General features: G+C 44.3%; 1 protein-coding gene across 6 annotated transcripts in view; it reads left to right on the top strand.

Moving 5' to 3' along the window:
• Nucleotides 1-14792, top strand: part of DAAM2 (dishevelled associated activator of morphogenesis 2) — a 247532-nt gene that overhangs the window by 152948 nt on the left and 79792 nt on the right. For all 6 annotated transcript variants that reach the window (XM_066618643.1, XM_066618647.1, XM_066618644.1 and 3 more), the window contains 2 exons: nucleotides 4028-4122; nucleotides 9576-9909. In XM_066618643.1, the coding sequence (XP_066474740.1) occupies nucleotides 4028-4122; nucleotides 9576-9909 (429 nt within the window). The remainder of the gene's footprint in view (nucleotides 1-4027; nucleotides 4123-9575; nucleotides 9910-14792) is intronic.

The following is a 14792-nucleotide window of genomic DNA, read 5'->3' on the forward strand; positions in this document are numbered from 1 at the left end:
GGCTGGGGCAGGCTCCTAGAGGTCTCTGATGGGATAATTATAGCAATTCTCAGGAAAATGATTTCAGACAAACATCCATCCCCCACAAAGCTAAAGTGATAAGCTCAACATGCAAAGATTTTAACTCACTTAGGGCGCAATCCTAACTCCTAACTCACTAAGGGCTGCCCTCGGCCAGCACAAGTCCCTTTTAGCAGCCCAGGAGGGTCACAACATGCCGTAAAGCATGTTTGTGCCTCCTTGAAAGTTGTCTGGTTGGCAGGAATGCGCACTGGCCCATGGAGGCTGCATCCAGCCTCTGCGCTGGCATGGGAAAGAGGGTTGCATCTGCCGAGCTTAGCTGATGGAGGGGGTCTGGGGAGGGCGGGGAGGAGGCAGGAGGGAGGGATTCTGGGGTGGGGGAGGGCGGGTGGGGAAAGGTCCTGGGGCAGGCAGGTGGGGAGTGGGATGTGGGTCTGGGACCCGGCTGTTATTCCGGATCCCAACCCTCTACTCCATTCTCCTTGGACTTGCGCCACCTCCTGAGGTGGCACATGTCCAAGGAGACCCATTGGGCCATGGTGACTTTCCCGGGGGTAAGGGGAAGAGTTTCCCCTTGCCTCTGGCTGAGCCACTTTTGGCCCCAATCTTGCACTGGATACAGCCCAGGCCTCCTGGCCTGCCTGTTCCAGCGCAAAATAGGATCGCACTGTTAGCTATATGTAGATAGCATTCAGCCTATATTCATTTCATGATGTGAACACAACTCTTCTGTCATTAGAGGAAAAGTGAGAAGTCCAAGAAAGTGTAGGAGTGAGAAGGAGTCTTTGCTGGCAGCAGCTTCTGGGTAGTGGTTGCCTGTAATTACCCTCTCTGGGAATGTTGGAATTATTTGCTTTTGCTTCATTTGGATCCAGGCCACCAACAATTTCAACAAAACCCAGAGCATCACCCTCTAGTTATCCATCCATCATTCCCTCATAGAAGTGCTAGAGAGAAATAAAACTGCAGCACTGAGCTTTTCAAAAGAACAGTCCTGGGCCTTCAACAAAAGGCTGACTGGCCATTCCTGAAGAAGATACAAGTTGAGCTCCAAACTCTGTTCTGAGGAATTGACCATTGTGACTGCAGTTGCAAAAGAAAGCCGTTTCTACAGGGCTTCTATTTGCCTTTAAGGGGGGGGGGGGAAGGAAAAAAACAGGGATTGTACAAACTGACTCAAGTGCTTTGGTTTATGTCTCTGGCTGTTGGTGAACTGCTGGCACAGGATTAAACGTTATTTCCTCATATATATTTTCTTTTCTGTTGGTTGCTGTCTCTCTTTTAGGAGAGGAAGTAACTTACTCCATTTTACTGAGTGAATTTGGACTTCAGCATGGATCAGTGTGTGGATTCCCCCCCCCCCACAAGTTAAATCCAACTCTGTGCCAGCAGCACAGCATGAAATGGTCACATTGCTTCACAACTGACCACCCTGAAGATTTGACATGTGTTGGCACTGCATGAGTTGCAAATGCAAAGTGACACAAAAGGGCTTGTGGGAAAGGGAGCATGGGGCAAATAGACATTCCTGGGAGGGAGGGAGAGAGAGAGATTTTATCTGATTCATACTGAACACTGCATGAAAGAGTTTGCTGTTTGCAAGATGTTATTAAGTGCCTTGGAACAAGCAGAGCATTGCTATTTCTACAAGCTTATATTAGTTTTCATCTTAGTGTATTCATTCAGAATATACCCAAAGTGAGACACAACATGTGCCATGCGATCGTAAGCACGTTTACTCAGTAACAGACTCCATTGGGTTCAGTGAGGCTTAGTCTCTAATAAGGGTGCTTTGGATTACAGTCTTAGCAGGTTTTTACTTGCATTAGTCTTTGAAATTTGCACCTTGCTTTGGCCAGTTTGGAGGAGATTTATCTCTGCATCAGGAGAAAGTTGTCATGCAATATGCCTTCTTTTCAAGCATAGTCATCTTGTCTATTCAGAAAATTGAATTTAATTGGTTGCAACCAAGCTACGCCACCAATCTGAAATTGAAAATGCTTCACTTTTAATACTGTATTTGTTCTAGAACTTCATTTGCCATGGATGTTAAACAATGTTAACTCATTTATTAAGAACTTTTCATGGTGGATTTAAATTATTACCCTAAACCAGTGTTTTTCAACCAGTGGTACGGGTACCACCAGTGATAGTTGAGGTGGTGTCGGCAAGATCGGGAATGTGACACAACAAACAGTGGTAGGAGACTTCAGAGCATGCCTTTCCATTTTCAGAAATGCCCTCCATCCTCCCTGAGCCTCTTACTGGTGTTTGTCATCGCATCTGGCCTCCCAACCAAGAAGTAACCCAGAAGTGATATCTGCAATGATGTCATCGCCAGTTACTTCCAGTAGTACTTCAGATAGGTGGACCATGTGAAGTACTGAGGATGACAAATGTTGAGAAACGCTGTTTTAAACTAGTGTTTCTCAAACTGTGCTCCCAGGAGCCCTGGGGCTCCACGAGCACACCATAAATGGCCACCATCTGTTTGGCTCCTGACCACTCCACACATGCATTGGCTCTCTGAGGCTCCCCAAGGCTCCACACATGTGATGGCAGGGTTCCCTGAGACTCAGTTTAGGAGTGTAAAGGGCTCCAGAGTAAAAAAAAAAAAAAAAAAAGTGGAGAACTGCTGCCCTAAACTATTCTAGAATATGTCAGTGTGTGTTTTTTGGAGAATGCAATGCTTGTTAACTATAGGAGTGCATCAGCAGTGAAGTAAGATGATTTCAGAAGCTATGGAATTGCCTTCCTTTGAAGTTTCCAAGAAAAGTGCAACCAGTAATGAATACAAGAAGTGTATAGTATTGTTAAAAGTGTCCTACTTCCCAAGAAATTGATTTTTAAGCTGCAATCCTATGCACTTCTCTGGGAGTAAGTTCTGTTAAACTCAGGCTGCAATCCTATATAACCTTTCCTAGGAGTAGGTCCCACTGGATATAATGACACCTGAGTAGATAAGCATAGGATTGTGCCCTCAGTAGAACTTACTTCTGAGTAGACATGCATAGTTTTACACTGCTAATTTCCATTGCATGTGAGCACATGGGAGGCTTATGATGTGTTTGTAATGCCTGTTTTATTTAAAAATATAGCAGATATAAATAGACTCCTGCAGCAGGCAACAAAATCACTGATCCTATGTCAGATTCCCAAAAGAACATCTTGGACTTTCTGACTGCTTTCTGTCTTGTCCCCCCTTCCAATCTGACTGCTTTCAGTCCAGCAACTCAAGCTAAACTTTCCATTCTCTCACCCTCTGTGTTTGCATCCAAATTTAGTAGGTAAAAACATTCCGCTGTCTCTGTCCCTCTCCCAGAGTCATATTGACAGAGCCTCCTAGACATTCTGTGTCATTAAAAACCCTTTTGTTGACATCTCTGATTGCCATCAGTTTTGTCAGGCCAAAACCATTAGCTAGTTCCATTCACCCTAAGCAAGACCATAATCTCATATATACTGTCACGAGATAAGCTGTCAAATTGGTTTAGAAAAGGAGCTACGGAGGTCTTCCTATATTATATCACAGGGGTGAGAGAATATGCTTAGGGAAGAGTATACCTTTGAGGATGGTTGGTTGGCAACCTTCAGTCTCGAAAGACTATGGTATAAACCTACAGCACCCGGTCTCCTATCCAAGTACTAACCAGGCCTGACCCTGCTTAGCTTCCAAGATCAGATGAGATCGAGTATGTGCAGGGTAACAGTTTGAGGATGATATGTTGGCAAACATGATCCTTATTGTAACCCAGTAAACTTGAATTATCACATCTGGGCTGCCACACAGGGTTGCCAAGCCACAGGGTTAGACAGCAATCTCAACTCTCTACTCAGTTTTGTTACTGGAGATTTTGCTTTCCTGGGGAGCAGCCAGGCAGCATCTCCAACTTTGGTTGGCAAATGACTCTTGTTGATGAATTCTGAATTGCTCAGTAGCCTCAGATTTCTATGATCTTTCATCCCTTGCTGGATTTGTAACCGTTTCTTTGCCTGTTCCAAACAGATGCAGACCCTGTATGTTTTTGATGAAGAAGAAACGGAAATGAGGAATAAAATAGTTGAAGACTTGAAGACAGCTCTGCGGACTCAGCCCATGAGGTAATTATCCATCCTCCTTCCCCACATTACATGCTTTTTGGATCAGGAACTGAAAGCAGCTAGAATGGAGCACTGTGGTGAGTTGGCTCTTCTCTTGTATATAGTTGTTCTGTGAAATTAGAGCTTTCAAAAGTGCTGATGGAGGAGGGAGTGTGACTGCCATAACTGGAGAAACTTTCTTCTTTTTGAGCTTAGCTAGGATGGAACTGTTGGAGGGACGCTCAAGGAAGCAGCCAGGGTGCATTTGAACCCACCAGGTGGCCACTCTGTACTTAAGTTGAAACATCCAGTTCTCGACAGTTAAGCATGATCACACATGCACAAAAACATCACTCAAGGATCTCCTGTGCAAAAGCACCAATGCAGCTGCCTGTAACTAAAATTTCCATAATCTGGATGTCCATAGTTTGGAGATCCAGTGTACTTTCCTCTTTCTTAACTCTTTTCTTTTAGTGTCCTCTAGAGAAGCACATGATTGCCCGTGCAGGCAGACACTAAGGCTTCAATCTTATACACACTTTCCTGGGAGTAAGTTCCATTTAACTGAATGGGACTTATATCTGATTAGACATGCATAGGATTGTGCTCAAATCCCTTAAATCTCCCTTTCCAGAAAATAATTGTGTGAAAGGGGAGAGTTGAAATGGAAAGCGTGGAAGAGGCCTTTTTGTTTGTTTCTAGCATGCTCATCCATTTGTTCCTTCCTAGCACAAAGGGTATAACAGAGACATGAGTTCTGTTGGTTTTCTAAAAAGTTACTCTGTTTTTGTAATAAAGCTCAGTGCTGATCAGGACGAGGCAGAGGAAGGCTAGAGAGAAGGCTAGAGGAAGGGGCAGAATAATTTAGTTGGGTAAAGCAGTATATTGTTGGAAAACTCACCAGTGCAGGCATAACCCAAGGACCACTCCAAGTATTGTATGGTAACAAATATGTTTTCCATCCTTCTATACATGCAGTATTCCTTCAGTATTTTCATAAAATATCTATTCTTTTCTAGAGTTTCCTTATGGCCATTAGATTAAAATAAATACTGTATATTATGTTGGTACAGGCAGATGCTGGTGATGTATATAGAAAGTGCAACCTTTGGCTTTATAGTCATATTTTATGAAGCTGTAAAAGTGAAGAAGCCTGATTGAGCCAGGATAATCCAGACTGATTACTGAATTAAGGGGCAGAAAACACCAGGTGCTCTTATTTGTAATTTTTTGGGATTATATACAAGCCACTATGCAACCTGGGTTCTACAGACTGGTCAGCAACTAAGGAAGTGCTGTTAGAATTAGTTTAGCAAGCTCTTGGAACATGCTCCAAAAACCTGCTGAGCTGGATTCATTTTGCTTGATGTATAACGCAATTTACTAATCCATTGCAAATAATTCCAGCAATGTAATGAATTATTTTTCAGAGGTGTAGAACTTGCTTTGAGATTAATGGTGTCACTTGCACCTGGGCTGTGAAGTTCAGCTTTATATTCCTTTTGTGCTGGATATTTAGAACAATTCATTAAAAATAGGAAGGACTGTATTTGCTGTCGTGGAAGCTGTATAACAGCTTTTATGGAACCCAAGCAATATTGTTGCAGCCTATAGCACAACAAAAAAGGGGTCCTTACTTTAAAGGTGCTACCTGTTGTATTTTGCCATTAATCAGCTCTCCCACTATGCTCAGGAGATTTTTTCTTTTTAAAGTTTTAAAAGATTTTTTCTTTTTCTTTTTTTGCTGGAATGTTGCGGTCATAACAAGCAGATGAGCAGCACCTCTATTCACCCTATGACATCACCCTAGGATGGCCTTTTCTAATAACAGTCCTCTCACCCCCCCCCCCACCTTGTGGAATCTGTAGGAGTGGAGCATGGGAAATCTCCACTCAAGAGTGGGTTTTTCCGCACAAGCCCTGCATTACTTTGGCTGGAGCCCTCTGACAGCAAGCATTTATTTCCTCTGTTTACAGCAGCCCTAATGAGTGTCAGCACCAGCATCCACAAACTGTCACATAATGTCTTTGCTCTTAAATCGCTGGCTGTAGCCCTGAGGTCTTATTTTTTCTTAGCAATAACCAAGCCAAATTTTAAGTTAAGCCCCCATGTCTCAACTAATTTCCAGCGACGCAATTTGTAAGTTGCCAAGTGGGCTACAAGCCAATGCCTGATGCATGAGCCAATTCCCTTTTTAAATGGAAAGGATGCAGTGGAGGGCCCCACAGCTATATCAAATCCCTTTTGCGAGCAGCTCTGTACTTCAAAATACTAGTCTTGGAACTAAACAAGAAAGCTCACTGTTTGGTGTCCATTCATCAACTCCTCAATGGTAATGTCAGTTCAGAAGCCGTAAAGTCACACAGGGAAAGCAGCACTGAAATGGAGGGAGCAACAGTCATGCCTCCTATACTCATTTTGGAATCCTGTCTCTTCCAACAGTGGCTAGATGGAATACATTTGTAGCTGCAGACAGAACATTCACCTATAAACCCCTGCATGATAATTGCCAACTTCTTATAGAGTTTACGTGGTTTGCTGATTTATTATGATTAGGACTGTGCAGACTCTGCCAACCAAAAGCAAAACTCTTGAGGAAAAAGCAGTGAGGAAACCTAAATTGTGTGCTCGAAATAATTATAGCAAATCAAGCACATCTGTGGAATCTGTTTTGCTTCCAAGATTGCATGTTTCAAAGGGCCAGGACTTGGGAAGTCAAAGATAAGGTGGCTTGAGAAAGAATAGGGATTTTGGCATTAATTGACATATTGGGTTTGGAAGGCCTGGACAGTAGGGAGGAGGAAATAAGCCCGTGGTAGTGTAATGCCCCATATTATCAGATATGATGACAAATTCTGGGTGACATCTAGATGATTGCATGCATGGAATTCTTTGTGTGGAGGCGTGTGCTAACTTTTGTACCCTAAAGAGAAAGTCAGAATGGAGGAGGACAGGACAGGACTTGTATACTACCAGGTCCTGGTAATTTCAACTCAATCCTACATGCAGTTTGGAAATGAATAAATAAGCCACTGTCCACAATCTTGTAGTACAGAAACAGTTTCATCTGCTCTATGTGAGAACTAAACTTAAGGCTATTGAGCTGATCATCTATCAGCAGAACAGTGCTTGAGTGGCAGGTTGACTGTATTGGCCTTATATTTTAGAATTAGCCCATCTTTGAACACCAGATGCAAGGGTGTGTCAGGATACAGGAATCTTTTGTGTTCTTCCTGGTCCGGGTTGCCCCATTATGGCTGCTGGGTCTTACCCCAGGGCAAGGGAATGAATGTCCCCTTACCCTGTGGAGACCTCCATTGTGCAAAATTGTGCAAAGGATGCAGCATAGCATGCACCAGCATTGCTGCATGGGGATTTGCACTAGATTGGGCTGCCTGTGATGTTGTTTGTTTACTTTCATAGGAAGATAGGGAATTGTCTTATACTGAGTCAGACCATTGGTTCAGCTAGTTCAGCACTATTGACACAGACTGGCAAAGACTCCCCAAGCTTTCAGGCAGGAATTTTTTCTCTGCCCTAGGTGGAGATGTTGGGGATTGAACCGGGGACCTTCTGCATGCAAACCAGCTGTGCTTTTCCTGAACTACAAGCCCTCCCTTAAGGAAGGATACATGTATTTTAAAGCTTAAGTTTGAACAGGCACCAGACTTCATGCTGAAACTCTGTTGTTATGTATGGTTTTGGTTTTGCCTGGTTTCTGGTCAAAATGAATTGGATGAAGTTACTGCAAGGAGGTGATGATAAGCCCCTCAGTGAATCTGGCCTGTTCTACATAGGTTCTCAAATTCCCTTTTTGGATTGCAGAATACATCTTCCAGATCCAACTCTCACATTACTGGATGCATGTTTTATTTATGCATTATGGAAGCTAAAGACAGACATATAAATAGCATGTACAGTATGTTAAGTAGGCAGTCCAAAACAATGAGATGGTGGGACTTTCAGGATTAGAACCTGCCAAACTGTAAGACTACAAAGATGTGAATTAGACACAGTGCAACTCTATACAGATGCTGCTTCCTTGCCAGAGCCAGTTGTTGCACTGGAACCGTGTTGGCTCCATGTTCCAATGGTTGAATTCTGATGGTTCCCAGAATATGTGACTGGCGTTTTACTGAATTCAGTTGTTCATTTTATTAGCCACAAGAATAAATATTTAAAGACTGCCTTCCCTAGGCCTAAAGGAGTTTGTCTTCCATTGTTGCCCAATGTAAATTGGTTCTGACCTGTTTAACTCTAGCAAGGCACATTGTGCATGTTTGTGATTTTTATATTAATAAATTGCACATGCCTCTTCTATGACAAAATCTTCTTCTTGAAGCTTAGAGCTAGGGTAGGCTATGCAAACAGCAGATCTCGTGGTAAAACTGTTCCTGGGCTATGCATCACTTCATACTAGAAAGATTACTTGAATGGATGATTTCTCAAATAAAACAACTCTCTGCACATAGAACACTTGCATGTCTAGGAGAAAGATGCTAGCCCAGCCATTTTCAGCCACTGTGCAGTGGCACATTAGTATGCTGTGCATGGTCCACTGGTGTGCCGTGGGAGTTTGGGGAGGGTCATTTAGTAGAGCCATTGAGATACAAAAGGATCACCTTTGTAGTGCTTGTCCTTTACAATGCAGGGTCCATTCCAGACCTGCAGTTGGGCCGATGCAAGTCCCTTGTGCCAGCCCAGGAGTGTTGTAAAATGTTGTAAAGTGCATTTATGGCTTTCAGAGGAAAGATGGGCTGGCACATGCTGGCATGTGCCAGCTTCCCTGTACCAATACGGGCCCCAGGGAAAGGGTGAGTTACGTTGGCTGAGTTCAGCTGATGCAGGGGTCTGGGAGGGTGGGGAGGAGGCAGGAGGGAGGCGTTTTGGGGCGGGCGGGATGTGGGAGGCAGGGCCAGGTTCCTGCAGTTATGCTGGACCCTGACCAGTTCCTGGGTAGCACGGCACAGCTTCAGGCTGCTTGGATTTGCGCCACCTCATCAGGTGGCACAGATCCAAGTAGATCGATTGGGCCTGCCACAGCAGGGGTTAAGGGGAAAGTTTCCCCTTGCCTCAGGCTGCACTGTTTTTGGCCCCAAACTTGCGCTGGAAGCAGTGCAGTGCATCCAGCTCTAGTTAGGATTGAGCCCGCAGGTAGCTAGTCGGTTATTCAGACTACTTTTCATATTACTTTTTAAGCTAGATCCATGAAGAGGTGATGATGTAGAGCTGTAATATTCATCTGTGCCTGACAGAAAGCACATGCAGAGAAGCAATCTTCTCTGCAAAATGTGTGCTTACTATCATTCTGACAAAGCGTTTCCAAGGATCCTAAGGAACTTGTGTGTTCCTGAGAACTCTGATGTGATTTTTTGATGTAACATAAAAAGTAGCTCTTGAGATTTCAGTTCCTTTAACCAGATGCCACTGACACAAGATGCCTTGATCTTTTTTCTTGTCTGCCCTTTGTTCAGATTTGTGACAAGGTTTATTGAGCTGGATGGTCTGACCTGTTTGCTGAACTTCCTGAAGAGTATGGACTATGAGACTTCAGAGAGCCGTATACATACATCCGTTATAGGGTGCATCAAGGCTTTGATGAACAACTCCCAGGGACGGGCACATGTCCTGGCCCATCCAGAAAGCATCAATATTATCTCACAGAGTTTACGGACTGAGAACATCAAAACCAAGATCGCAGTGCTGGAGATTCTTGGGGCAGTTTGCTTAGTTCCAGGAGGTCACAAAAAGGTTCTGCAGGCCATGCTTCATTACCAGGTCTATGCAGCAGAGAGGACGAGATTCCAGGTAAAGCTGTTGTGTTTAGCAAATAGTTCCCTGTGCCATAGTATATTTAGAATGGGTTCTTGGTCTTGATTTACTCTGTTATAGGCTGGAACTCACAATACCGATTTTCTGCTTGATTAAGAGCCCAATCCTAAACCAGCTCCTGCATGGTCGCAAATGTGCCATAAAGCATATTGTGGCAGTGCGGAGCCCAGCGCCGTCAGTGGCCTCTGCTGGCTGGCTTCAACAAACACTGGAGCTTTGCGCACTGACTTGGGTAAGTGAACTGCCAGGCAGCAGGGAGGTGGGGAGTGGAAGGTGGAATCGGGGAAGAGGTATAACTGGGCAGGGGAATGTCAGCCTGGAGGACGTTCAGGCCCAGGAAGAGGGGCGGGGATGGCAGCAGAGGCTGCCACTCTGTCCTATCTCCAGACACTGGAATACACCCAACCCCCCCCAGCTCTGCCACCAACTTACCAACATTGGCATGGGCTCCTGGAACAACTGGCGCATGCACTATGCCTCTGGCAATTTGTGGCAGCAGCCCAGAAGTGTGCAACAGCATCCCATGTTTTGTGCTACCACAAAGGGTCTTGCACTGCTGGAGAGCAAGTTCTGGCAGTGCGAGGCCTGGATAGGATTGAACCGCTAATATATTTACAGGGGTGCAGTGTCACAAAACCTTGGCTTATAAACCTTTGATAGTGGCCAAATGCGTGTTCTTTGATATCAGGATGCTATAGCTAACTGCAGTGAGCAGGGGGGCTGGACTGCATTACCTCCAAGTTCTTTTCCCATTCTAGTATTCTGTGATTCTAAGAGTTTCTTTTTATTCTTCAACTACAGTGGCCTATCAGTTTAGGTAAGAAAATTCAGTGTTATTATGACTGCATGTGTCCCTATGATGCTTGTGAATAAGGCTGTTCGGCTTAAAGGCAGTGCTCAGACTTATTTATAGGCAGGAATACCACTTTTTTTGCAAGGGAGAAATGCCAAAACTGTAATAACTGTTATCTAAAATAACTCAGGTATATGATAGGATCTGATTGGGAATGAGAAGCCCAATACCCTATAGTGTTTGAATTGGGGGGGGGGGGAGAGAGTTCACAAATATAATTTATTTACTGATAAATGGAGGAAAACTTTCTTGAATCTTCTCTGTGTTTACATTGGAGGTGGCTCAGGCTGACCTTGTGTTCTTCTCAGGGATTTTTGGTAGTACGTGGCTCTGACAGCATTCAATCAGATCTTAATCCCTTGTCCCAACTTGACCGGGTTGCTATGTCAAATAAACCCATGTGCTGCTGTGAGCCTGAGCTCACTTGAGTGCCTTCTCCATATCTCAAAGTTTCCGGTTTCTGGAAGAGTCTGAAATGGGGTGAAAATAACTAAGATGAGTAACTCCTTAGCCAGTATAGAGCAGAATAACTTATATACCATACAACTGATCTGTAGATAAGTTGCTGCTAATAGTTTGCAAAACCTTTTATGAGTCTCTAGAGATCTGACTTAGTATCTTATCTGTGAATGAGTGGAATGCACAAATAATTACCCCTGTCAAATATTTTTGGGAAGAAGAAGGAATTAAAGATGAATGGTTGCTTCCTTTTTCTTTTTTTTTAAGAGCAACAATGGTATGTTTCTGTTTGGGTCCCCCCACCCTCGATATTGGTGACCAAATGCCAGAGCTGTTTCTTCCACAATTCCTTGTTTGAGAGGTGAAAGCTCATCTTCTCTTAGCTCTGAGGCAACTTGGTAACTTGAGGTAACCTCTCCCTGCTGCCATCAGACGTATTGATGTGAGGCATAATAGAGTTCTTTGAATCTGGCTATTCTGATCTGGGCTAATTCTGACTTTATGAATGTTTATAGTGCGGTGCTGCTGTCAAGGTTTGGGATCTGTAGTTTAACTGTAACAAAACGAACCCACTGTCTCCAATTCAATTTGGAAATAATATTGTGTTGTACCTAGATAAAAGGTCGCCTTAAGTCCCACTGAAATTAATAAGACAAAAGAGTATACCACTCTCCTGTTCTTGACCTTCCTCAGTAGGAGTACCAAGTACCAAGACTCTAAGACCACAAACATAGTTTGTGTGAAAAACTATATCAGTGCTATTCAAACTGGGGCGTTGTGACGCCCTAGCCTGAGGGCCCTGGTCTCTGCCCCCTTAAGGGGCAGGGGCAGCCTAGAGGCGGGGGAAGGCAGCGGTGTAATCCCCAGGATTGCGCCGCTCAGGGGGCTGCAGGGGCTTGGGTGCACTTACCCAAGCCTCCTGTAGCCTCCCTGGGGTGTGGGGAACCTGGTGCGACTTCTGGCAGGGTTCCCCGCAGCAGGGAAAGTGGATGCAGAGCGATCACACTCCACTTTCCCTGCTGCAGGGAGCCCTGCCAGAAGTCGTGCCGGGCTCCCCACACCCCAGGGAGGCTGCAGGAGGCTTGGGTAAGTGCACCTGAGCCCCTGCAGCCCCCTGAGCAGCGCGATCCTGGGGATCGTGCCGCTGCCTTCCCCCGCCCCTGCTGCCTCCTCCCCTCGCCCCTGGAAAGACTTACTGGCTCTCAAACTCTCCCAGAGAGTTCTCAAACTCCCAGAGAGTTTGAGTACCACTGAACTATACCATAGTTAAGAAAGGGGTAAATCCTTATCTCAAAGAACAGTCTTAGCTGAGAAGTTTGTATTGTGTTGCATCCAAGAAAGTTAATCACAATGAATGGCACAATTCTATATAAGGGTTGCATTGGTGGAGTGCATGCTCTGCCATTGCTAGACTTCACAAAAGTGCCATACTGCATTTTGCAATGGCATTACAGCTGGGTGCACTGGCAGGAAAACCAGAGCCTTCCCGTGTGCACTGGGACAGCTGATGCATCCTGAAGCAGGTAAACTCTGTGCTGTTCAGTGCAGGGGTAGAGAAGGACAGAGAACAGGGTGAAATAGGGCAAAGGAGGGTGGCAATGGGTTGAGGTGAGCGGATTGGGTCCAGGAAGCCATATCCTATCTCCTTTTCTAGGTCTAATCCTGCGACATGGGTCAAGAGATAGTGCAGGTCCAAGTTGACCCATGGTAGCAGCTGGGGCTTTCCCCAGAGCAAGGGGACTCCATTCATCCCAAGGAGATCTCCTGCCTTCTAAATTCTCACACAGGATGCGACATAGCCCATGCTGGTGCCACTGCATCAGTGTTGTGGAACTTAGTTAGGATTGGACTGTAAGCCTCACTGAAAAAGTTAGTTGTCTCATTTTCTCATTTACTTCAATAAGGCTCAGTTGTGATTAACTTTCTTGAATGCATTGCAATGTAAACTTCTCAGTTAAGACTGTTCTTTGAGGTAGGGTTTTAGTTCTTCCCACAAACTGTATGTGTTATCTCAGAGTGGACTTGGTGCTCTTGCTGAGGCAGGTAAAGAACAGGAGAGCTTAATGTAGCTTCACGGAATCATAGGTTTAGAGCTCATATTGAAGCATTTTATAGATACTGTATGTGATCCTGAGAGGCAGCCAATCAGCAAGCAGGGTGAATAACCTTTCCAGTTTAAACTCAGAGGAAAGCTTCTTTTGTAGGTGTAGATTCATTCCCTTCATTTTTTGATGCAACGGTTACAGCTCAGGCTATGAAAGTACCCAGGAAATCCTTTAACTCCCCATTGCAACTCTGAGAGGAAATGCCTCCTGTCATCTGAACAATATCATTTAGATTCACCCAGTGAAGTTGGGGTTCTGCAGGCTTTGAAACCTGCTGACTTAAGTTGATTTCAATCAGCAGCTGTGTCTTCCTCCATCTCCCCATGGATATTATCTCTCGGCCTCAAAGCACCAACAATGGATTTCTACAAATGGCTATTTGGCATTGACTGCTGAAATGTTAACATTCTTCAAGAGGAGTAAAAATTCATTTTTAAAGAATCCTTGTCAGAAGTAACAGAGAAATTACAGCACTGAGTAGAAGTAAATTCTTTTGGCTTTGTTGATCTACTGTTTGACAGAAGATGAAATTCTGGTTTAGTTTCATGAAAGGAGATATTTGGAGACTCTTTCTCCCTAGATGGACAGTATGAAAGTGACAAGGAGGCTACAAGCTGTTTTGAAAACCAAAATGTGGTGGGAATGGTTTTTACGCTGTCAAAATGAATGACAAACATAATGGAACCCACAATGGGCCAAACTATACATTATCTTTAGCTTTTGCTTAATGCTGGCATGCTTGGTTTTTATTCTTTAAATAGCACTATTGGAATTGGGCCGATGGCACCAGGAAAGGATGCTTTAACCCTTTCCTCCCTATTGTGGCTTCAATCTTGATCAAGTTCTCCTCCAGCTACAGTTTCCCTTGGAAAGATAACTCAAATTAGCACCATTGTTTTTATGTTTTATTACTTACGTGCTGCCTTGGAGAGGCAAGAGCAGAGCATACCCTAGAAATGAGGCAATATGTTTGCGCAGTTTTCCAAATCAACCTTTCTGTTTACCAGTCAAGTAAGTATTCTGGGTGTTGGGTGAAGCAGTTTTCAGTACCTTGCAGTCCCCCTCTCCCCCAGTTTGCTCATTCTAGTATAAAATTCTTCACATTTTTTTCCCCTCAAAGTTACATAGCACAGGGCTCAAGTTGTGGGGATAGGGGGAGGAGGCCTGCCCCCTTACTTACATTTTTTAAAAGGGTACAGGAAAGCCATGATTTGGTTAAAATGGGGAGCGGGTATGGGGTTTGTGGATTTCATGCTGTACCTTCTTCCTGTCTATAATTCAAGTACTGATGTAGTATTGCAAATTTACAAGCAGTGCTAGGCAACTTGGTGGTGAAATGTAGTTTGAATGAAAACTGCTTACACTTTCCACAATGATAAGCCTTAAGAGGCAGCCTTATTCTCACACCCTGTCCCATAATCGCTTCAAATGAACTGCGTTGC

This window comes from Tiliqua scincoides, chromosome 1 (assembly GCF_035046505.1).
Source record: "Tiliqua scincoides isolate rTilSci1 chromosome 1, rTilSci1.hap2, whole genome shotgun sequence".
Taxonomy (NCBI): domain Eukaryota; kingdom Metazoa; phylum Chordata; class Lepidosauria; order Squamata; family Scincidae; genus Tiliqua; species Tiliqua scincoides.